The sequence below is a fragment of the Astatotilapia calliptera genome, chromosome 10 (genome assembly GCF_900246225.1).
Source record: "Astatotilapia calliptera chromosome 10, fAstCal1.2, whole genome shotgun sequence".
Lineage (NCBI taxonomy): Eukaryota > Metazoa > Chordata > Actinopteri > Cichliformes > Cichlidae > Astatotilapia > Astatotilapia calliptera.
This window is the reverse complement of record NC_039311.1, coordinates 33,659,882-33,684,850: the sequence shown is the minus strand read 5'-3', so window position 1 is coordinate 33,684,850 and position 24,969 is coordinate 33,659,882. Positions and strand designations below refer to the sequence as shown.

Here is a 24,969-nt window from a genome sequence, read left to right as displayed (position 1 = left end):
ATAAAATTTTACTTACAGGAATCTCAACCCTGAGCTCAAAGGCTTCAATCCTTGCAGAGAGTCAAATCTTCTTCATGTGCGGAGTTCTTCCGCCGGTGCTCATGTACAGCAGGCTGCAGAGGGCAAAGGGAGGACAGGGGGAGGGCCGGGGGAGGGCCTCCAGTCCGTTGTGCTACCTCACATTATTCCCACGTGATTTACAGGAAACTGAGCCAAGGCTATACTGGGCTCATGAGCTATGGATAAACTGTGGGGGAAATAAACAGCTCCACCCAGCTCTGTTATCAACTCTGAGGACATGGTGATTAAGCCTTATCTGAACATGAAACCTGCTCCTCAGACATGAGTCCTGCAGTTAAACTGTCTCTGACAGAAGACAAAGAGCAAGACTCGTCGGGGCTGGCGCTGCGGTCTGAAGGCCTGTGATACAGCTGACATTATGTAACCTGCATACATTAGTCAGACACACTGCATACAGTTCACAGGGTCAACGTCACTCAGATAACACGGGTTTATATATACTGTAATGGCCCTGGTTTACCTGACACAGCCCTCTGCCCAGCGTTCCTGCTCAGTCGTGGACCCTGAGTTTAAACACCAGGCAGGAGGAGAGCATGGTCTCCACTGAGGAGGGGAGAAGGTCAGCAGCAGCTCCTGGTCCAGGTTCTTCTTCCTCAGGACACGGAGGAGGTGCAGCTGCTGCTGGCCTTCTTTACCAGGGTGTATTTGGAAAATGGGAAATGCTGCTCTGGCTAAACTACTATTTGTGTTGAGACATGGCAAATAAACATATATATGAGCTAATGTAAATACTATATCTGTCATGAATCGCTGTGTGGCAGGCAGGAGTTGGACCCAAAATGCAAGCACGAGGTTTAAACACAAAGAACTCAGCTTTATTCGCTGGCAGGAGAAAGTCATACGAAGCAAACTAAACTGGAAACTCACAAACTAAACCCACAGAGAGACACAGGGAGACCCACACAGCATGAGGGACGACGCGACACTGACTCAGAGAAACGCAGGGTTTAAATACACTGGGAAGTAACGAGGGGAATGAGACACAGGAGGGCACAGCTGGGAGAAATCAGGACTGACGAGACAAGCAAAGCAGGACACATTCTCATAGGACACGGACCTTCAAAGTAAAACAGGAAGGATCACACAGAGACGCGAACTTGACACAGTGGAGACAGCAACTAAGAAACACAGAGACATAAACCATAAGGCAGAGGACTCTAAGAACCGAGAGACACAGACGGGAACTCAAACATGCAGCGGCTTGCAAAAGTATTCGGCCCCCTTGAACTTTCCCACATTTTGTCACATTACAGCCACAAACATGAATCAGTTTTATTGGACTTCCACGTGAAAGACCAACACAAAGTGGTGCACACGTGAGAAGTGGAACGAAAATCAGACATGACTCCAAACTTGTTTGACAAATAAATAGCTGCAAAGTGGGGTGTGCGTAATTATTCAGCCCCTGAGTCAATACTCTGTAGAACCAGCTTTTGCTGCAGTTCCAGCTGCCAGTCTTTTAGGGTCTGTCTCTACCAGCTTTGCACATCTACAGACTGAAATCTTTGCCCATTCTTCTTTGAAACAGCTCCAGCTCAGTCAGATTAGATGGGCAGCGTTTGTGAACAGCAGTTTCAGATCTTGCCACAGATACTCAAGTTCAAATTTTATTTTATTCGCCACATGCAGTGGAATGAACCCGCCCCCCGACCTTACACACACAGACATCACATGGGGATACAAGTCAGAGAACGGTTGCATTACAGAAAAACACTGAAATGTACACTACAATGGGAAAGTACAAGAGGAAAAAAGAGACCTCTGCTCATGCTGGGCTACAGGAGGACAGCATGAGAACAGGAAACAAAAAAACTCCTCTGCACAGGAAGCACATAAACGTCCACAGCACAACATTATAGAGCACGTGACCAGCAACAGGGTTGGGTAGGGGATAAGGAGTAATCCCAGGCACCACAGCAGCCATCCTGCCACTGTGCCGACTCACCAGCGTGGGCCCAGACCCGCCTCGTGTTCCCAGGAGGCAACAAGCATCGAAGGCGTTGGAAGGGGAGGGGGGACGTGTGAGTGCTTATCAGTGTAAATGTATGTGTGTGCGTGTCCAGAGTTCAGCTGAGACAGTGTCCTTCACCCTGCCAGGCTAAGTAAACAGTCTACCAGCCAACCCAGGTGTCCTTGCATGGGATGGGAAGAATAGTCATCACACAGTCGTTATCAGGGAGTTTTGTTCAGCTCCAGCCTTGAGCCCGTGCAGCCGGCGCCGTGGTGCCATGTTGATGTTGATTCTGGATTGGATTTAGATCTGGACTTTGACTGGGCCAGTCTAACACATGGATATGTTTGGTTTTAAACCATCCCATTGTTGCCCTGGCTTCATGTTTAGGGTCGTTGTCCTGCTGGAAGGTGAACCTCCGCCCCAGTCTCAAGTCTTTTGCAGACTCCAAGAGGTTTTCTTCCAAGACTGCCCTGTATTTGGCTCCATCCATCTTCCCATCAACTCTGACCAGCTTCCCTGTCCCTGCTGAAGAGAAGCCCCCCCAGAGCATGATGCTGCCACCACCATATCTGACAGTGGGGATGGTTCAGAGTGATTTGCAGTGTTAGTTTTCATCCACACATAGCGTTTTGCATGTTGGTCTCATCTGACCAGAGCAGCTTCTTCCACATGTTTGCTGTGTCCCCCACATGGCTTGTGGCAAACTGCAAACAGGACTTCTTATGGTTTTCTGTTAACAATGGCTTTCTTCTTGCCACTCTTCCATAAAGGCCAACTTTGTGCAGTGCACCACTAATAGTTGTCCTGTGGACAGATTCCCCCACCTGAGCTGTAGATCTCTGCAGCTCGTCCAGAGTCACCATGGGCCTCTTGGCTGCATTTCTGATCAGCGCTCTCCTTGTTCGGCCTGAGTTTAGGTGGACGGCCTTGTCTTGGTAGGTTTACAGTTGTGCCATACTCCTTCCATTTCTGAATGATGGCTTGAACAGTGCTCTGTGGGATGTTCAAGGATTGTGAAATCTTTTTGTAGCCTCAGCCTGCTTTAAATTTCTCAGTAACTTTATCCCTGACCTGTCTGCTGTGTTCTTTGGACTTCATGGTGTTGTTGCTCCCAATGTTCTCTTAGACAACCTCTGAGGCCGTCACAGAGCGGCTGTATTGGTACTGACGTTAGATTACACACAGGTGCACTCTGTTTAGTCATTAGCACTCATCAGGCAACATCTATGTGCAACTGACTGCACTCAGACCAAAGGGGGCTGAATAATTACCACACCCCACTTTGCAGTTATTTATTTGTAAAAGATGTTTGGAGTCATGTCTGATTTTGGTTCCACTTCTCACGTGTGCACCACTTTGTGTTGGTCTTTCACCTGGAAGTCCAATAAAACTGATTCATGTTTGTGGCTGTAATGTGACAAAATGTGGGAAAGTTCAAGGGGCCCAATACTTTTGCAAGCTACTGTAGTTTGTTGGTTTAACAGTTTCTGCCTGTCACTGCTCCCCGTCTGTTTTCTTCCCTGGTTCTTCCTGACCTTGTACTTTGTCCTCACGTTCCCTCTTTCCTCTCTCCCTCTTTGGACTGACAATCATACACAAATAGGTTGTATTCAATTAAATGAAAAAATGACATTAATATGAAAAAAACCTATTAAGGGCTGGGCCATATCGTACCATTCACGGTAATACCAGTATAATGTTGGGCAACGATAAGAAAGTAAAATATGTCGATAGAATATGGGTAAAACGCATATGCCAGTGCCTTTGTTTTCATACACACATGGTAGAAAAAGCAGATCGTTGAATGAAACGGATGAACCTGAACTGGTTTGTAAAGATCCTGCAGCTTCAGTGGTGTGTAACTGGTTTAGCTTTCGTCTGTCAGATACACAACAAAGCACTGATTTTTGTAGAACACATGGAAGTGTGCCAAATAACCTGGGCCTGCACGGCGTCAATGCATTATTGATTTTACTACAGAGCAGGACGGATTGTAGGGCAGCAAACATCGTCAGAAAAGACGTTTCCCACACTGCAGGTTACCTGGTGTAATGTTTTCAGCTAAAAAGAAACACGGCCTGACTCCTACCAACTGTATAAAGAGTAACTGAAGGTTAAATGCAACTGAAGGTTAAATGCAGCCAACATGTCCTGTTTTAAGCCACCATCGCTCTGGCAGAAAGGGCGCCAGAGCAGGGGACAGGCGAGCTGGAACAAACCATTTTTTTGGAGGGGGGGTATCTATACTTTTGTTGTTAAAATGTCACGTCTCAACCAAGTTTATTTTTAGTAGTGTGTCACACAAACAGCAAATACTGTCAAAAAAGTAAGAAATCTTTGGAGTGCTTTGATTGTGGGTTAAAAACGCTCCTGCTGTCCATCATCCTCGCAGGGTCCAAGCATGCTTTTTTTTTTTTTTAATTCTTACCTCGCCCTCCCTTTCAATGGCTCTGCACCCCCACTGGAGGTCACGCTCCCCACTTTGTGAACCACTGTGTTAGTGTACAGGATGTGCATGCCCACCCTACAGTGCTGCGTTACTGGAGGGGAGGGGGGTAGAAATGCACTAAACACAAAGTCGAGTTCCAGTTGACCCGGGTTTCTGGCCTCATATTACACACGGACACTGTGACGGTGTGTTCACAAACTGCATGTCCTCGTTGCTTTCACTGTTTCCAGGATCGTCACGCTGGTTTCTAACAAGCATCAAACATTAAACCCAGGCTGCATGTTTTACTGTGGTTAGACTGTGTGCCTCTCACCATCACAGGGCTTCGTTCTTCCTGCAGATGACATTTACACTGAACAGCGTAGGGACCTGATCCAGGAGTTTCCTTTACAGCTGATCAGAGGTGGACCAATCAGGTCTGAGTATGTTTACCCTGAGCTGATGCTCACATAGCAGGATTCACTGCTAGTGATGGTCAGCCTCATGAAGCTTTTTCCATCCAGATGGTTCACAAAGGTTCATTGTGTGACGCTTCGTGTGCACACAACCCGCCTGCTGGTCAAAGCTTTCATTGCATTGTCATAGTGCACCTCTCTGCATGTAGCCATGAGTTATTACGCATTTCTGGCTCTCTCCTCACCCGTCGCCTGGTGACGCTGGAAGTTTCTTCCTGTTAAAGAGTTTTTCCTTCCGACTGTCACAAGTGCTTGCTCATGGGGGGGTCTGTTTGTTGGGGGTTCTCTGTCATAATGTAGGGTCTTTGAACGGGAATGGTCAATTATTTAAATTCAATGAAGTCGATCTATTATTATTTAATTACAAAATAAAACAAGAATTTAATGCAGATTTTATTAAATGTTCAGATTCAGTTTTATTTGCAGATTTGAAGATAACATTTCATAAAGTGAGTGCTCAGCTTACACAGTGGTACACCCCGCTCAGCTGCAGAGCCTCACATTAACATTCATTTAACAACCACCGTAAAGAGCAGCCAGCAGTAATCATTCTCTCTGATAGCCGTAGTTCAACTGACAGGAAACAGGAAGTAGACAGTGATTGGTCAGTGATTTCAATAACAACAGTTTCCTCAACATCCCAAAAGATTCACAGTAAGCTAAAAGAAACGGGCTGATCTTCATCAGAAGACAGTGGTCTGCTCCTGCCTCTGAGCCGAGTCTGGGGTCTGCACACAAACGTCACATCAGTCAGGCTTTCTCTGGGTTAGCTGGATCAGCTGAGCCCAAACTCGTCGTAGAAACAGGAAACAGGAAGCAGCAAACTTACGAGGAAGAGCAGGGTGTGGTGGATGATGAACTCTCTAGTGAGGGTGATCAAGTCCTGGTTCATGGCCTGGAAGAGGGACGGGACCAGGACCACAGCCAGGTTATGGGCCGACATCTTGTTCACCTGAGAGAACACCTGAACCCTGAGGGAGAGAGGGAGGAGTCAGTGAGCAGGTGATGTTCTGTGTGCTGGTTTCATTCACTGTGTTCATGATCAGACTAAATAAATCATATTAACAGGTTCCATCAGCGTTCGATTCAAACTCAGGTGACTCCAGCCCTCCTACCTGCACGTCAGTGCAGTGGAGCTGGGCGATAGAACGATACGATATGTAAAATAACGTTTTCTCGATAGAAAAGTTAAACTATTGTGAGGCCTCACCGCTCTTGTCCTCTTAAAAAAAGAAAAAGAACAGCCAATCCAAATTAAGTAGCGCAGAGCCGAACCAATCACAGCCGCAGCGTCACGTGACTTGTTACGTACAGCACGCGTGCCAAGCCGCACACGTGTATTTGTTTGGGAAGCAGCCAGCTGCCGTGCCACCCGGGTAATGGAGGAAATGAGCGTGCCGACTAGAGAAAGATCAACCGAGCGTGACCGAAGAGAACACAGATGATGGTTCCAACGCCGGACAGATTGTCGAACGGAAGAGCCACAGAAGTCCCGTAGTGTGAAGGTATTTCAGCTATTTCAAGTCAAACAGAGCAGCTACACTGTAAATGTGCCGAAAGCAAGTCTGGAAATACAATAAGCCGGTGCAGCTCAGTCTCTGACTGGAAGCGCTAATTCGTCATTCGGCTTTTGTCAGACTAAAGTAACTGTTAAAACTGTTTGAAAAGCTCAGCTATACAACAAGGAGAGATTGAGAATTTCCTTTTAGTTCTCAGTTTATTTGATATTGACAAAAGTTAGTCAGTTTTGTCTGTTCTTCTGTAAAACAAACTAAGATTTATTTTTAGAATTAATATTTTGTTTCTAAGTGGAATTGACAGTTTAGGCTGTTTCGTTTGTTCTATTTTGAAACTTAAACGCTTTAGCGGCTGCCTTTTGTGTAGTTTGCAATATTTGCCTTTATTTATCTGAAAAAGTCTCATGTTCCTTAAGTACATCTACCCTGTTGAACTTATTATGGGAAATAAATATTTAAAAACAAGCTGCTGATTATTTCACATTTTACTTGTGAGCAACGGCACATTTAAATCTTACAAATATAGTTATTTGGCTGATATCGTGATAGATATCGTTATCGCCTGAAATGAAAAAAACATATCGTGATATGAAGAAATCTTATATCACCCAGCTCTACAGTCCAGGTAATGACATTAAAGAGCAAACATGAAGCATTTACCACTGTGACTCTGATAAACGGGGGGTGAAGTGTTAGTCTGAGAGATTCTCCTAGTGGGACGTGAGTGTGATCAGGTGACACTGTCAGGTGATCTCAGGTGAGACAGAGGCAAACACGAGCTCTGAAACTACGTCTTACACCCCCTGCTGCCAGACTCAGGAACTGTAAGTAGCGAGGGGGCGGAGCTGACTGAGAAACTGACTGACTGAGTCGTTGTCCAATGAACTTCCACTTCGTGTTCCTCTGTGACTCCAACGAGTCCAAAATGTTCAAAATGAACTTTTTACTTTATTCAGTTAGACAGGAAACAGTTTAAACTGGGCAGGTCGTCGCCCCCTGCTGGACATTAGAGAGGGTGCAGTATCAGTGTTCCTGCCTAATTACTGCAGTGCTCTGTGTGCTGGACACCTTTCTGTCAGCAGCTCATCTGTAGGATCGATCATCTTCCCAGGTCCCGCCCCACCACCACCACCCTCATCGCGACTCTCTGGCTGTTTCACCGCTGGTCAACTGCAGAGTGGGAACGCCTCAAAGACGCTGTGTTTCCTGTTTCTGACGCCAACATGTTCACCTGCTCCCTGATAGATCCCGCCCACTGACAGGAGCCATGAGGGGAGCTGGACTGCCTTAGGGTGGTGTCAGAGAGGCGGATGTTGTCTAAGATAAGGACAGTGCTGGACCTCCCACCCACTCCATGACGTGCTGTCACAGGAGCACGCTCAGTGCAGGACTGAGATTACCCATAATGCACCACTGAACAACACATATCTGTGTGTAACATTAATGTTAGTTACTGTTACTGTTTTAAATAAACTGCTCTGATTCTGTGTGTGTGTGAGAGTGTGTGTGTTACATGTAGAAGTGTCCAAACAGGGCATTCAGGGTCGCTCGGTTGTCATCAGGAAGTTGCCGTAGTAACCGTCTGTACTCCTTAAACCTGCGTTTCTCGTCTGACACACCTGAGAGACAAACAGGCTGTTAGGGAGAGAACTACGACTACTGCAGTATCGCTGCTGTTAGCCCGAGTACTACGACTACTGCAGTATCGCTGCTGTTAGCCCGAGTACTACGACTACTGCAGTATCGCTGCTGTTAGCCAGAGAACTACGACTACTGCAGTATCGCTGCTGTTAGCCCGAGTACTACAACTACTGCATTATCGCTGCTGTTAGCCAGAGTACTACGACTACTGCAGTATCGCTGCTGTTAGCCAGAGAACTACGACTACTGCAGTATCGCTGCTGTTAGCCCGAGTACTACGACTACTGCAGTATCGCTGCTGTTAGCCAGAGTACTACGACTACTGCAGTATCGCTGCTGTTAGCCAGAGTACTACGACTACTGCAGTATCGCTGCTGTTAGCCCGAGTACTACGACTACTGCATTATCGCTGCTGTTAGCCCGAGTACTACGACTACTGCAGTATCGCTGCTGTTAGCCCGAGTACTACGACTACTGCAGTATCACTGCTGTCAGGATACTGTCAGTAGTACTACGGTTATACTGCAGTACATGCTTTTTCTGTTCTGGAGACAAATATATAAATATTTTAGTGTTACACAGTTTTCCTGTTGCGTCGGGTTACAGTTACTTCACTCAGAAAAACTGCAGTACTTTTCAGGAGGGCTAATAGCGGCTCATATAAGGTCTCTGATGTTTTTGCAGTTTCTGCAGAGGTTACTGCTATTAGTACTACAGTACAGATACTGCAGCAGCTCTACAGACAGCAGTACTACATGTAGTAGTAGCTCAGACAGTAGTTCTTCGTGTACCTGCAGCCTGCAGCCACTGCCCTTGGGCTCCGTTGGGAATCAGACTCTCTTGCCGGCGGACATATTGTTTGAGGGCGGAGCCAGCATCTAGCACGCCCTGCTCATGACTCTCCAGGGGGGCGGAGTTTGGTGATATAATCAAGGCCTCCACCAACTGGCTGACTTTTGAAGCGAGACCGCAGCGCCGGTACACGCCCTCCACCTTCAGACCTGAGAGAGAAAATGCTGCATTAGAAGTATCCCATGATGCTTTGCTGCCTGTCACTGTGTCGGCATGGTGACCTCGGCTCACCGTAGGTGGTGATGTGGGAGATGCAGCGCTCGATGGCCGGCGGTACCGAACCTCTCAGCTGCACATCCATCACAGGGTACAGAGACCAAGAAACTGAGCTCTGATTGGCCGCAGGAGGATGGGGCACGGCTGGGCTCTGATTGGCTGCAGGAGGACGTGGCACGGCTGGGCTCTGATTGGCTGCAAGGGGACGTGGCACGGCTGGGCTCTGATTGGCTGCAGGAGGACGTGGCACGGCTGGGCTCTGATTGGCTGCAGGAGGACGTGGCACGGCTGGGCTCTGATTGGCTGCAGGAGGACGTGGCACGGCTGGGCTCTGGTTGGCTAGAGCTCTTTGAAGGTGGGTGAACCAGGACCGACAGCTGTATTGCTCTTCGAAACGCAACGACACCCTCCTGAGGAGAGAAACCAGCTGTGATGTCACATATATCTGTGGTGGTGTCAGCCAATCAGAAGCTCTGAATTCACATCATTAGTTTTAATGAAGATGTTATAGAGTGATGCTGCACACCTGTCTGCAGTTGCCATGGTGACGATGTTTTCAGATGGATCCATTTCTGTAAGAGGAGTTAAAGCCAGACTGGTCAATGATATCAAAGTGTCCTCACATTCATCAGCAGCCTGACTGATTTCAGCAGATACACACAACACAATGCCGACAGCCACAGAAGAGCTCCGAATGCAAAGAAGCCTGAAAGCTGCTCGGAGAGTTCAGGCTGTGTAGGGCAGAGATGGTGACACCAGACCGATAATCAAAGAATAAACTACACGAGTGTGTGTGAATGAAAACATTTACACACGGAATAACCGTCAGCTGCAGGACCAACATCCAGTCATGGGTGGAAAACATTTCCAACAAGAAAGCACTCAAACAGATCAATATGTGTTCCCTCAACATCTACTGAACAAAACAACATACAGACGCATACTCATAAGACAGACTGTTACCGTGGTGACTGAGCATGCCCAGATCAATTGTGAGAGACTCATGGGATTCTCTGTGGACAGGGTGAATGCTGACTCCATCCTCCCAAAGCAGCAGCCAGGCCTCTGGATGATTGGAAGCTCTGCCCAATTCTACAATACACACTTTACTGACTGCGGAGGCTCCGCCCACCTCAGCATAAGACACGCCCCCTGGAAGAATCACCTGGAAACATGAATTCAGTCAGTCAGAGGACCTGAGCTGTGGATTTAGAGGAAAAGTCTGACCCAAACCAACATTACCTTCAGAATATGGACCAGGTGGTCCGACAGCCCCTCCCTGCTGTCAGCTGCACAGATCAGCTGATCTGTGAGTGTGACGATCTCAAACTGATGAGCTCGGCTGAAACACAGCAGCAGGTATGGTTCGGTCATCTTCATCACAGAGACACACTGTAACCCTCAATAATAAATGCCCTCGGTGATGTTTTTGTACCACTAATATGCAACATTTATACTTGATATACTTCATTTATCAGGCTTAATAACCAGCCTGTAGAACATCTTCTGGATGACCTGTAGACGTGCTGATGTTTATCACACCTGGTTTAAAGGACCTGTAAGTAGGCAGGCTGTTATGATGTCATAGATCAGAGTAAAGATTCATTATGACATTAGTAAACTAACATCCATCAATTCGCTTCCGCATATCCTTTTCAGGGTCGCGGGGGCGCTGGAGCCTATCCCAGCTGTCATAGGGCGAGAGGCGGGGTACACCCTGGACAGGTCGCCAGTCTGTCGCAGGGCCAACACACAGGGACAGACAACCAGTCGCACTCACGTTCACTCGCACATTCACACCTAGTGGCAATTTGGATTATCCAATTAACCTATCCCCACAAGCTGCATGTCTTTGGACGGTGGGAGGAAGCCGGAGTACCCGGAGAGAACCCACGCAAACACGGGGAGAACATGCAAACTCCACACAGAAAGACCTGATGGTGGAATTGAACTCTGGACCTTCTTGCTGTACAGCAACAGTGCTAACCACCGTGCCACCGTGCTGCCCCAGTAAACTAACAGTTTATGATTATTATTGATGGTTCTTATAAAAGTACTGTGACAGACAGGTGAGCTGCCCAGGTGACCCCGCCTCCCGTCCTATGACAGCTGGGATAGGCCACACCTCCACCTCAGACACAGCAGCTGATACCTGAACACAAACACCCTGGAGCTAGGACTCGTCTGCAGAGTAACAATAAGAGCTGAGGAGCCAGTCACTTTGTTTTTCTGTTGCCTTGGTAACCATATGAAAGGACTGATTCTTTCAGCTTTGCTGTTTGAGTCGGTTTGTAGGTGTTTGCAGTGAATAGATGTGTCCAGCAGAGGGAGCTGCGGTGTCAGAGTTGGCTGCCCTGAGCTTCCTGTTTTGTTTGTGGGAACTTCCTGTGATGTAAAACGTTCACCGGTTGTGTGTAACGAGCTCAGCGTGTTGCTTTGGTGTAGCTTTGGCGCTGGCAGTGGTCTGAGCTCAGTCCCGTGTGTCCTGCACTAAATCTGTTGGATGCTTTCTTCTATCCACACATCGTGCAGATGATTTAGGATGCCCCCAAACAAACTGGTCCTGAGTGATTCAGAGCTACCCTTTGATGAAATGAAGGACCCTGAAGGAGCCGGGGCAGTGCTCGGGCTCGCTGACAGCGTCCTGGGTCCACTGACTCGGAGCGGGCCACGTTCCACACCTCCAGTGCTGAAGCTGCAGTAGAGAGCTGAGGCCACAGGTGGTTGATTCTGTCATGGCGTTACCTCTGAACGAGTTCGGGTTGGCCCGGAGGAAACACTGTCCAACAGACAGGTGACCCGGGACAGGGACGCAGCTTCCTCCTCACACTGTGCAACGGACTGAATTTCCTGACAGTCGTAGCAGAGACACCCCGAGCTCTCCCTCCACTTCCTCCTGCTCTGACACCGAGGTGTCCCAAACCAGCTGACAGGTGTGCCGCGTGACCCCGGCCACTGATGGTTGAGCTTTACATCATTGCTGACATCACCATGAATGAGTTCAAAGTTCACAAAAAAACATTCACAGAGGCGTGGCCTCATCAAGGTGGCCTCCGCCTTTCAGACACAGCCTGTGGTCAGTCAGGTGTTTTTCTGCTAAAACCTCTAAAACGCAGTATTACTGTGAGGTACTGCAGTACTTGTGGTACCAGAGGTATTAGTACTGCATATTTACCCGTCTTTGAGGAAGACAGACAGGACTTCTCGCAGGTCGAGCACGTCGCAGGCTGCTGATTCGTTTTCTAGCGAGAAGAGAAAACGATCATCCTCCAGTTTCCCGTGAAGCTCCTCCTTCTCCTCACCTGCACAGATGACACAGGTGAGTGTTTGCTGATGTTTGGGTGGATCAAAGAGACTCTGACATATCACCACATTCATATTCATGTACAGCGTTTTGATCTCTGCGAGTGCACCTGGATTCATTTGAACTGCATACCTGAGGGGGCGGAGTCCAACCTCCTTCTACCTGCCAGCGGCTGGTGAGGCGGGACTTCTGAGCACAGAACACACACAGAGCGGCAGGTGAGCTCAGATCAGCATTTACTGTCACCTGTGTGTGTGTGTTACCTTTGTGTGTGTGTGTGTGTGTGTGTGACCTGTGTGTGCGTGAGTGTGTGTGTGTGTGTGTGTGTGACCTGTGTGTGCGTGAGTGTGTGTGTGTGACCTGTGTGTGTGTGTGTGTGTGTGTGTGTGTGTGTGTGTGTGTGTGTGTGACCTGTGTGTGAGTGAGTGTGTGTGACCTGTGTGTGTGTGAGTGTGTGTGTGTGTGACCTTTGTGTGTGTGAGTGTGTGTGTGTGTGACCTGTGTGTGAGTGAGTGTGTGTGTGTGACCTTTGTGTGTGTGTGTGACCTGTGTGTGAGTGAGTGTGTGTGTGTGACCTTTGTGTGAGTGAGTGTGTGTGACCTGTGTGTGTGTGAGTGTGTGTGTGTGACCTTTGTGTGTGTGTGTGTGTGTGACCTGTGTGTGAGTGAGTGTGTGTGTGTGACCTTTGTGTGAGTGAGTGTGTGTGTGTGACCTTTGTGTGAGTGAGTGTGTGTGACCTGTGTGTGTGTGAGTGTGTGTGTGTGACCTTTGTGTGTGTGTGTGTGTGTGTGCGTGTGTGTGTGTGTGTGACCTTTGTGTGAGTGAGTGTGTGTGACCTGTGTGTGTGTGAGTGTGTGTGTGTGACCTTTGTGTGTGTGTGTGTGTGTGTGTGTGTGAGTGTGTGTGTGTGACCTTTGTGTGTGTGTGTGACCTGTGTGTGAGTGAGTGTGTGTGTGTGACCTGTGTGTGTGTGAGTGTGTGTGTGTGACCTTTGTGTGTGAGTGAGTGTGTGTGTGTGACCTTTGTGTGAGTGAGTGTGTGTGACCTGTGTGTGCGTGAGTGTGTGTGTGTGACCTTTGTGTGTGTGTGTGTGTGTGACCTGTGTGTGAGTGAGTGTGTGTGTGTGACCTTTGTGTGAGTGAGTGTGTGTGTGTGACCTTTGTGTGTGTGAGTGTGTGTGACCTGTGTGTGAGTGAGTGTGTGTGTGTGACCTTTGTGTGTGTGTGTGACCTTTGTGTGTGTGAGTGTGTGTGTGTGACCTTTGTGTGTGTGAGTGTGTGTGTGTGTGACCTTTGTGTGTGTGTGTGACCTTTGTGTGTGTGAGTGTGTGTGTGTGACCTGTGTGTGTGTGAGTGTGTGTGTGTGACCTGTGTGTGTGTGAGTGTGTGTGTGTGTGTGACCTGTGTGTGAGTGAGTGTGTGTGTGTGTGACCTTTGTGTGTGTGAGTGAGTGTGTGTGACCTGTGTGTGTGTGAGTGTGTGTGTGTGTGTGACCTGTGTGTGTGTGAGTGTGTGTGTGTGTGTGACCTGTGTGTGAGTGAGTGTGTGTGTGTGTGACCTTTGTGTGAGTGAGTGTGTGTGACCTGTGTGTGTGTGAGTGTGTGTGTGTGTGTGACCTGTGTGTGAGTGAGTGTGTGTGACCTGTGTGTGTGTGAGTGTGTGTGTGTGTGTGACCTGTGTGTGTGTGAGTGTGTGTGTGTGTGTGACCTTTGTGTGTGTGAGTGTGTGTGTGTGTGACCTTTGTGTGAGTGAGTGTGTGTGACCTGTGTGTGTGTGAGTGTGTGTGTGTGTGACCTTTGTGTGTGTGAGTGTGTGTGTGTGTGTGACCTTTGTGTGTGTGAGTGTGTGTGTGTGTGACCTTTGTGTGTGTGTGTGACCTTTGTGTGTGTGTGTGACCTTTGTGTGAGTGAGTGTGTGTGACCTGTGTGTGTGTGAGTGTGTGTGTGTGTGTGACCTTTGTGTGTGTGTGAGTGTGTGTGTGTGTGACCTTTGTGTGTGCGAGTGTGAGTGTGTGTTACCTTTGTGTGTGTGTGTTACCTGTGTACTCGTTGACTCGCAGCAGCTCGGTCTGCAGAGCCTGATTGGCTCGCTCTGCCAGCAGGATGAGGGAGGGGGTCTGTGGGTCTGATGAAGACACCTGCACAGGTGAGAGCCTCAGCTGAAGGAGGGAGTGTGTTATAAATGTTTAATAAGCTTAACGAGCATCATGAACACAGGACAGTACCTTTGCGCCGGAGCAGATCAGAGACATCGTTTCCTCCACGTCGTCAGTGCAGACCACCTGATACAGCCTCTGAAACACAAACACACACACCTGTCACACATATGACACCTGTGTAACGCCTCTGAGCGTGTGCGGTGGCTGAGCTGATTCTGGGTCAGACCTGCTCCATCATGGAGGGAAATGAGGCCAGAGCGTGCACTCGTCTGTAGCGCCCCCTGCTGTATTTATCCTTTATGAACTTTGACCTCTCCTCATCTGTGGACTCTGGGCGGAGCTGCTCTGCCGCTGGCACCGCTGGAGCCCACACCTGATTTGCCAGCTGGTTACCATAGGTAACGAACAGCTGGCAGAAGATTGAAGGTAAAAGTTAACTGCAGTTTCCATAATGTCCAGCAGAGGCAGCATTGACTCCAATGTTAAAACTCTACAGCAGAAATAAACATGTTTACAGCCTGAGACTAAAAAACTGGTCTCTATCCGGTCTTTAAGTCTGACGTCATTAGCCGTGTCTGGGCCCAGACTCAGCTGCAGGTCCATAAGCCAAATGGTCACTGTGGCTGCTCTTCCAGGTGTAACTGGAAGATTTCTAAAACAAATTCAAACGTACAGCTCTGCTATCGCTTCTGAAATAAATGAAGACAGAAAACTAAACAGCAGTGACGTTTGTAGGGTTACTTTAGTTTGGCTAGCTGGTATATAATGATGTGCTACGTGACCGCTAGCGACACAGCTATGTTAGCATAGCATAAACTTTTTTCCCACTCAATAAAAGTTCCCGATGATCAGGGACAAATGCAATCGCATGGCAGGATGCTGTAAACGGAGAACAACTGAGATAATCCATCCACAATAGTTAGTCATTCATATACTGCTGCATGGGCTGCAGTTACATCCTAAGGTTTTAAAAACTGAGCTTTAAAATGAACAGTGGTGATAAAAACTGAGAGAGGCCGACCGTGATCAGTGACTGTTTTTAGGGGCTTTTGAGAATAAATAGAACCAGATACAAAGCATTAAAACATGTTAAAAACACAACAGCCTTATTAAACGCAGAGTAGCATGTTTCATCACGTCATCACTTAAAGACCTGATAGATCATAACAACAGTGGGTGGTGACAAAGGCAGCTGTAGCTGCTAACTGGCTGGTTGAACTGGGACTGTGTTTGTGTTGCACTGTGTTCAATCTCCACCCACTCACCTGTATCAATGGTTCAGTCCAGATTTTATTGTCCATCCTTAGACTGCGCACCTTCGACAGGTTGCTGCCCAGGCCTCGATGGTGACCTGAGAACATGTTAGCATTTTGCGTTCAGTGGGTTTTACAGAATCTCAGAATCTTTGTTGTCATTGTGCTCTCGAACAACAAAAACTGTATACAAACCAATTCACTACAAGTGAAAAAAGGGCAATTTTAAGAGGATAAGTATGTACAATAAATTTTAAACAAAGAAAAAATGAAATAAATAAATAAATGAATGAATATAGTATTTACAAGACTGTGAATAAGAATGAAAAAGTGAGGATAGGGTTGCTGCCCAGTGCTTTAGTCCTCAAATATTTTTTCTATTTAACAACAGAAAAGAAAATGTGTGAAGGTTGTGTTTTCGCAGTGATCACAGTGTATCAACAGTCTACAGGTGTGTGTTATCAGCAGGTGAGTTTTATTGACAGGTGTGTTTCCCTCAGACTGCACACGTTTTATTGGCAGTGGTGAAACTGGAACGCTGGTATCGTTTCATTTAATCAGCATCATATAAACTGTTCCAGCTAACAGTCAGTGAGTCAGGCTCACATTTGGTTTTGTTTCTTTACCTTCTTTCTTTATCTCAGAGCTTTCTGCTCTGTTGGTTTGGACGTATGCTACTCCTGTGATATCACCGAGATCTTACAACAGTGTTGGTTGGTTTCTCTTCTGGGCCTTTAATGGCACTTTGGAGGATCTTCTGCACCTGGTTATATTTGCTCATTCACAGCATCCAGATTCTTAAGAGGACAGCTCTGAGTCTCTGATCTTTTAAAAACAGCACAGGGAGGTCCGGTCTCTTGGACATGAATCTGTGCCTTTGTTTTGGTAGATTAAAATCGATTTTGTGTTACATATTTTCCTCAATATTTTTATTTTCTGCCTTTTTCATACTTGTGTTCTGACATAAGTCCTGGGTAATGTCGCTTCTTTACGTCCGTGACCAACGATCGTTTGAATCCTGAAAAGGTTCACATCGATGCGTCTCATTCTGCTGTTACACAACCCTCTGCATTAATAATCTTAACGTGTACCAGGTGTGCTGTCATACCTGCACAGTGCTGACATATGACCAGCAGCAGATTGACCGAGGCCCACTCCGGATTGGCCGCACCACAGTCCCCGCACACCTTGTTGTACGGGTGTTCCCAGAGACGCAGCGCCACCTGACAGCAGGACAGAGCGCTCTGGATACTTGAAGACAGCCTGTCCACCCAGACGGACAGATCCTTGGACGAATCAACAGACAGGCTGTAGGTAGGGGGCGGGGTTAAAGAGAGGAGGATATAATTTTAGCAAACAAATAAACACCATACAGGTATGGACCGACAGGCAGACACACAGACGGGGGTTTACTTGAAGGTCTTGTATGGAGTGATGAGGCTAAACGAGTGTTTCCCCGTCGATTTGACCGAGGCCACATTCAGGGGGACGGTATACGAGGCCACACCCAGCTGGAAGCCCTCCTTGTTAGGGTAAATCCAAAGGTCATGACCCCAGAGGGCAGCATAAGCACGACCCCGCGGGTCCTTAAGGGTGATTTGTCCATGGAGTTCTGGGGGGGTGGGGCTTGGATTGCCTCGAGTGGCGAGAAGAGAAGTGACCCAACCATCCTGAACCTCTGATAGACAAACAGAAGCAAGAAGAAAAAATATGAGGCGTGAAACAGGGAAGCCGAGACCGCGGGTCTCTTTTATAATCGTGCTAAAATCGCTCACGCTATAAAACAAAGGCAGGTTTGACCAATCTGGTAGGAGCTGTCCCCAGTCGTCTTCCTGTGTTGGGTCAGTAGAATCCAGTAGAAACCAGAAGAGTCACTGTTCTTACCTTCACTATGAGCCATGAAGTCATAATGCTTCTTCCTGAAGTAAACAGAGAATCTGCCTTTGTCCAGTTTCTTCACGTTGGTGATACTGGAGACATGAAACAACACCTCGCTGAACCGGTCCTAAAGAGCAAAGCAAACGAGTAAATCGCTTTGGCTGAAGTCATTAGATTAGATTAGATAAAATAAAACTCTATTAATCCCCTGGTTGGGTTCCTCCTTCGTTTTCACACAGCTGAATAAACGTCAAACAGAAAACTGATAAAACAGAAGTGTGAGATCGTCGAGAGTTTACACCAGTGTCCTGATATATTTTAGACAGCAAGGAGCAGACGGACGATTCATTAAACTCCACCGAGACAATCTGGACATTTCATTAAAAGTTTAATAAACTGTCATCTGCTCTTTATTGTTAGTTAGCACCTTAAACACTTCAAGCTGTGAGCTAATGACAGTAATATAAGAGCAGATTCATGCTGGTTGTAATTGGCTGTACATTTTATGTCTAATCATGCATGATCTGATTAGTCGACTATCAAAAACAGGGGCGAAGCCTGGGGGGGGCTTACTGGGCTTAAGCCCGGGTTGTTTTGTCAGAAGCCCGGGGTCTTTTGGAGTGTAATTTTTTCATAGTTAGATGCCTGGCTGACAACTGTATAAAACAAAAAGTACACACAATATTTGAAGCACATAGTTCACACTGTGGGAATTTACGACTGTGCGTGAATCCCCCCTGATATTGGTATGATCCGAACTCAGGCACTAAGCGACTGAGCGAGGGGGCGGGGCAGCTGCTGCCTGTGAGTGCGCTGTTGGAGAAACGCAGCCAGCCATACTAAGGAGAGCTAAAGTTTGAGCAGGTACCAAAGCAAATCATTTGTACCGTACAAATAATGTAAATATGACGGTGCATCACGAAAGATTGATATCAAACTGATCACTTGACCAATATTACGTTACTCGCTCTTCAAGTGAATCAACAAATGGCGAAATGAAAAGCCGAACAAATGCAATTTTTTTTACAGAGTCTTAGCTTACGTGTGTTTATTTCATATTTTCAGTTCTTACCCTCCCCGACTAAATCGGTTTCAGTTATGTACTGAAATATAAGAATGGACATTAGAGGCTTCTTTCAAAGAAAAACTCAGGTAAATGTTATTTTATATATTATGCTTTGTATGTTGTTCAGTATATTTCTATGCAAAACAAGAGGGGTTTCAGTACACAGCAGGATATTCACATTTATAACCAGATATTTACACTTTAGGGAGAAAACATAAAACATTTTTACTGCACAACATCAATTTAGAGTCAACTTTTGTTTTAGATAAATATTGAAACATCTTTTGAATCAGTTAAATGTCAGAATAAAGAGAGACAGAGCTTCTATTTATCATCACTTTCATCAAATGTAGGAGTACATGTACAGGGAGTGCAGAATTATTAGGCAAGTTGTATTTTTGAGGAATAATGTTATTATTGAACAACAACCATGTTCTCAATGAACCCAAAAAACTCATTAATATCAAAGCTGAATGTTTGTGGAAGTAGTTTTAGTTTGTTTTTAGTTTTAGCTATTTTAGGGGGATATCTGTGTGTGCAGGTGACTATTACTGTGCATAATTATTAGGCAACTTAACAAAAAACAAATATATACCCATTTCAATTATTTATTTTTACCAGTGACACCAATATAACATCTCCACATTCACAAATATACATTTCTGACATTCAAAAACAAAACAAAAACAAATCAGCGACCAATATAGCCACCTTTCTTTGCAAGGACACTCAAAAGCCTGCCATCCATGGATTCTGTCAGTGTTTTGATCTGTTCACCATCAACATTGCGTGCAGCAGCAACCACAGCCTCCCAGACACTGTTCAGAGAGGTGTACTGTTTTCCCTCCTTGTAAATCTCACATTTGATGATGGACCACAGGTTCTCAATGGGGTTCAGATCAGGTGAACAAGGAGGCCATGTCATTAGTTTTTCTTCTTTTATACCCTTTCTTGCAGCCACGCTGTGGAGTACTTGGACGCGTGTGATGGAGCATTGTCCTGCATGAAAATCATGTTTTTCTTGAAGGATGCAGACTTCTTCCTGTACCACTGCTTGAAGAAGGTGTCTTCCAGAAACTGGCAGTAGGACTGGGAGTTGAGCTTGACTCCATCCTCAACCCGAAAAGGCCCCACAAGCTCATCTTTGATGATACCAGCCCAAACCAGTACTCCACCTCCACCTTGCTGGCGTCTGAGTCGGACTGGAGCTCTCTGTCCTTTACCAATCCAGCCACGGGCCCATCCATCTGGCCCATCAAGACTCACTCTCATGTCATCAGTCCATAAAACCTTAGAAAAACCAGTCTTGAGATGTTTCTTGGCCCAGTCTTGACGTTTCAGCTTGTGTGTCTTGTTCAGTGGTGGTCGTCTTTCAGCCTTTCTTACCTTGGCCATGTCTCTGAGTATTGCACACCTTGTGCTTTTGGGCACTCCAGTGATGTTGCAGCTCTGAAATATGGCCAAACTGGTGGCAAGTGGCATCTTGGCAGCTGCACGCTTGACTTTTCTCAGTTCATGGGCAGTTATTTTGGCCTTGTTTTTTCCACACGCTTCTTGCGACCCTGTTGACTATTTTGAATGAAACGCTTGATTGTTCGATGATCACGCTTCAGAAGCTTTGCAATGTTGAGACTGCTGCATCCCTCTGCAAGATATCTCACTATTTTTGACTTTTCTGAGCCTGTCAAGTCCTTCTTTTGACCCATTTTGCCAAAGGAAAGGACGTTGCCTAATAATTATGCACACCTGATATAGGGTGTTGATGTCATTAGACCACACCCCTTCTCATTACAGAGATGCACATCACCTAATATGCTTAATTGGTAGTAGGCTTTCGAGCCTATACAGCTTGGAGTAAGACAACATGCATGAAGAGGATGATGTGGACAAAATACTCATTTGCCTAATAATTCTGCACTCCCTGTACACTAAGTTTATTGTTAATTAATAAGAAACTGCAGACGATTTGATTCTGAGCTGAAGAAGCTTCTGATTGGTTCGTAGAGTCCATGTGAGTAAACTGGTGGCACAGCTGTGGATGCATATAAGGCAAAACACAGAGGCTGTTTCTGTGACATGGGAACATCAAGAGATGTCAACCAAAACAGCAGGAACAGAACTGTGGAGCTCCATAAGTGTGGCTCAGTTTGAATACAATTTGGTGCCATTTACAAGAAATACAGACAGTTTCTCTCTTAAAGTTAACAAATATGTTTTTATATTTATCTAAAAAAATAAACATTTAGTCTGATTTGATGTTACAATTAAAAACGTGTTTTGATCTGAAGAGTAAATATCTGGTTTCAACTGTAGATTTGATGATTGTCAGCACAGAGAGGGAACAAGAGCAGGTGAGACACACATGTTAGTCACATGGTTGTTTGCCAAAAGTATCACCGTATCACAGGTCCTCATGTATCTCGTACCTCGTGTTTCTTTTTAGGTTTGTTATTTTTCAAATTCTATATTTATTAAGTTATGCAGCTTGTTTGCACAACAAGGCTGAATAATTATAGAAACTTTTCTGAATCTAAACAGTGGACTTTGGTAGAATTAAAAAATAAGTGTAGTGCAGGTCTATGATGGTTTTCAGTGCTGCTATCATCTAGTTCTGATTCTGGTTCTGTCTTGGTTAAGTCCTCAGTAGTGCTGATTTTGAACTGTTGTAGTCCTGTTTTAATTCTGGATCAGTTCTGGGTCTGGTTGAATCGGGGTTTAGTCCTCGTGTCTTGATGCAGCCCGACTTTGTTCTGCCTCGCTGCTTAATTAAAAAACTAGTTTAAGGTGTCCTGCACATGTGATATATATTTTTCCCTCTATGAAGTCATTCTTTTTTGAACAAAACTCAAAACAGAGCCAATTAATCTTTCAGTCATTTCAACCCCCCCCCCGGAAAAAAAAATCCCACCACCCTTTTGGGCTAAGCCCCGGGTGTTTCAAATGTCTGGCTCCGCCTCTGATCAAAAATAATCGTTTGTGGCAGCCCTAATGTGGATGCTAAAAATGACAGCCTCAACATGGCATTTAATCTGTTATTAGACCCAATTGGCTTCTCTCAGAATGTAAAAGAACCCACCCACCACTAGGGATGGGTATCGTTTAGGTTTTATCCGAGGCCGGTGCCAAACGGGTACTTTTGAAACGGTGCCGGTGCTTAAACGGTGCTTGAACTGGTGCTTTAGCTGTTTGTTTTTTTTAAATAACAATGTTAGCCTTTTCTGCAGCTATGGGCATATATGGCATCACTCTTAGCTGGAAGCAGTGCTTAAACAATGGAAAAAACTCAAACTTTGTCCAAAAACCTCTCATGTTTAACTGTTTTCCACTTTTTCTTTGGTCATTTTGGCCTTTTTGGCCAGGGTGAAGGGAGCATCTGCCATCAAACAAGAAGACAGCCGCATGTAACTACGATCTCTAATAATCAGCTGCAGCGGCTTGCAAAAGTATTGGGCCCCCTTGAACTTTCCCACATTTTGTCACATTACAGCCACAAACATGAATCAGTTTTATTGGACTTCCAGGTGAAAGACCAACACAAAGTGGTGCACACGTGAGAAGTGGAACCAAAATCAAACATGACTCCAAACATTTTTTACAAATAAATAACTGCAAAGTGGGGTGTGCGTAATTATTCAGCCCCTTTGGTCTGAGTGCAGTCAGTTGCACATAGACGTTGCCTGATGAGTGCTAATGACTAAACAGAGTGCACCTGTGTGTAATGTCAGTACAGATACAGCTGCTCTGTGACGGCCTCAGAGGTTGTCTAGGAGAATATTGGGAGCAACAACACCATGAAGTCCAAAGAACACACCAGACAGGTCAGGGATAAAGTTATTGAGACATTTAATAATAATGGATTGGATTTATATAGCGCTTTTCAAGGCACCCAAAGCGCTTTACAATGCCACTATTCATTCACTCTCGCATTCACACACTGGTGGAGGCAGCTACAGTTGTAGCCACAGCTGCCCTGGGGCAGACTGACAGAAGCCAGGCTGCCATATTGCGCCATCGGCCCCTCTGGCCAACACCAGTAGGCAGTAGGTGAAGCGTCTTGCCCAAGGACACAACGACCAGGAAAGAGAGCCCGGGGATTGAACCGGCGACCTTCTGGTTACAGATACGCTTACCAACCCCCTGAGCCACGGTCGCCTGGAGCTCACAGGCCGAACAAGGAGAGCGCCGATCAGAAATGCAGCCAAGAGGCCCATGGTGACTCTGGACGAGCTGCAGAGGTCTACAGCTCAGGTGGGGGAATCTGTCCATAGGACAACTATTAGTGGTGCACTGCACAAAGTTGGCCTTTATGGAAGAGCGGCAAGAAGAAAGCCATTGTTAACAGAAAACCATAACAAGTCCTGTTTGCAGTTTGCCACAAGCCATGTGGGGACACAGCAAACATGTGGAAGAAGCTGCTCTGGTCAGATGAGACCAACATGCAAAACACTATGTGTGGAAAACTAACACTGCACATCACTCTGAACACACCATCCCCACTGTCAGATATGGTGGTGGCAGCATCATGCTCTGGGGGGGCTTCTCTTCAGCAGGGACAGGGAAGCTGGTCAGAGTTGATGGGAAAATGGATGGAGCCAAATACAGGGCAGTCTTGGAAGTAAACCTCTTGGAGTCTGCAAAAGACTTGAGACTGGGGCAGAGGTTCAGCTTCCAGCATCAACGACCCTGAACATAAAGCCAGGGCAACAATGGGATGGTTTAAAACAAAACATATCCATGTGTTAGACTGGCCCAGTCAAAGTCCAGATCTAAATCCAATCCAGAATCTGTGGCAAGATCTGAAACTGCTGTTCACAAACGCTGCCCATCTAATCTGACTGAGCTGGAGCTGTTTCAAAGAAGAATGGGCAAAGATTTCAGTCTGTAGATGTGCAAAGCTGGTAGAGACAGACCCTAAAAGACTGGCAGCTGGAACTGCAGCAAAAGCTGGTTCTACAAAGTATTGACTCAGGGGGCTGAATAATTACGCACACCCCACTTTGCAGCTATTTATTTGTAAAAAATGTTTGGAATCATGTATGATTTTCGTTCCACTTCTCACGTGTGCACCACTTTGTGTTGGTCTTTCACCTGGAAGTCCAATAAAACTGATTCATGTTTGTGGCTGTAATGTGACAAAATGTGGAAAAGTTCAAGGGGGCCGAATACTTTTGCAAGCCACTGTATGTACCACAGGCCTTCAAGCTGGCTGTAGTTAAACCTTTACTCAAAAAGCATCTCTAGACCCAGCAGTCTTAGCTAATTATAGGCCAATCTCCAACCTTCCTTTCATATCAAACATCCTTGAAAGAGTAGTTGTCAAACAGCTAACAGATCATCTGCAGAGGTTTATTTGAAGAGTTTCAGTCAGGTTTCAGAGCTCAGCACAGCACAGAAACAGCTTTAGTGAAGGTTACAAATGATCTTCTTATGGCCTCTGACAGTGGACTCATCTCTGTGCTTGTCCTGCTAGACCTCAGTGCAGCGTTCGATACTGTCGACCATAATATCCTATTAGAGCGATTAGAGCATGCTGTAGGTATTACAGGTACTGCACTGCAGTGGTTTGTATCATATCTATCTAACAGACTCCAGTTTGTGCATGTAAATGAAGAGTCCTCTTCACACACTGAGGTTAATTATGGAGTTCCACAGGGTTCAGTGCTAGGACCAATTCTGTTTACATTATACATGCTTCCCTTAGGCAGCATCATTAGAAGACATAGCATACATTTACACTGCTATGCAGATGACACCCAGCTCTATCTGTCCATGAAGCCAGATAACACACACCAATGAGTTAAACTGCAGGAATGTCTTAAAGACATAAAGACCTGGATGGCCGCTAACTTTCTGCTTCTTAATTCAGATCAAACTGAGGTTATTGTACTCGGCCCTGAAAAGCCTAGAAATATGGTATCTAACCAGATTCTTACTCTGGATGGCATTACCCCCATCTTATCTTAATGACCTTGTAGTACCATATCACCCTATTAGAGCACTTCGCTCTCGCTCTGCAGGCCTACTTGTTGTTCCTAGAGTATTTAAAAGTAGAATGGGAGGCAGAGCCTTCAGTTTTCAGGCCCCTCTTCTGTGGAACCAGCTTCCAGTTTGGATTCAGGAGACAGACACTATCTCTACTTTCAAGA

At 46.2% G+C, this 24,969-nt stretch overlaps 1 protein-coding gene across 1 annotated transcript in view; it reads right to left on the bottom strand.

The window, feature by feature from the left end:
• Positions 1-5,330: 5,330 nt before the first annotated feature.
• Positions 5,331-24,969, bottom strand: part of LOC113030265 (arf-GAP with Rho-GAP domain, ANK repeat and PH domain-containing protein 1) — a 29,803-nt gene continuing 10,164 nt past the window's right edge. Inside the window, exons 10-27 of the mRNA XM_026181527.1 lie at positions 17,764-17,884; positions 17,293-17,557; positions 16,988-17,187; positions 15,892-15,977; positions 14,853-15,035; positions 14,693-14,761; positions 14,506-14,605; positions 12,602-12,658; positions 12,341-12,467; positions 10,408-10,507; positions 10,129-10,330; positions 9,692-9,737; positions 9,452-9,575; positions 9,181-9,280; positions 8,889-9,098; positions 7,970-8,075; positions 5,769-5,910; positions 5,331-5,667 (exon numbers count right to left, since the gene is read on the bottom strand). Of these exons, the coding sequence (XP_026037312.1) occupies positions 5,623-5,667; positions 5,769-5,910; positions 7,970-8,075; positions 8,889-9,098; positions 9,181-9,280; positions 9,452-9,575; positions 9,692-9,737; positions 10,129-10,330; positions 10,408-10,507; positions 12,341-12,467; positions 12,602-12,658; positions 14,506-14,605; positions 14,693-14,761; positions 14,853-15,035; positions 15,892-15,977; positions 16,988-17,187; positions 17,293-17,557; positions 17,764-17,884 (2,283 nt within the window). The 3' untranslated portion in view covers positions 5,331-5,622. The remainder of the gene's footprint in view (positions 5,668-5,768; positions 5,911-7,969; positions 8,076-8,888; positions 9,099-9,180; positions 9,281-9,451; positions 9,576-9,691; positions 9,738-10,128; positions 10,331-10,407; positions 10,508-12,340; positions 12,468-12,601; positions 12,659-14,505; positions 14,606-14,692; positions 14,762-14,852; positions 15,036-15,891; positions 15,978-16,987; positions 17,188-17,292; positions 17,558-17,763; positions 17,885-24,969) is intronic.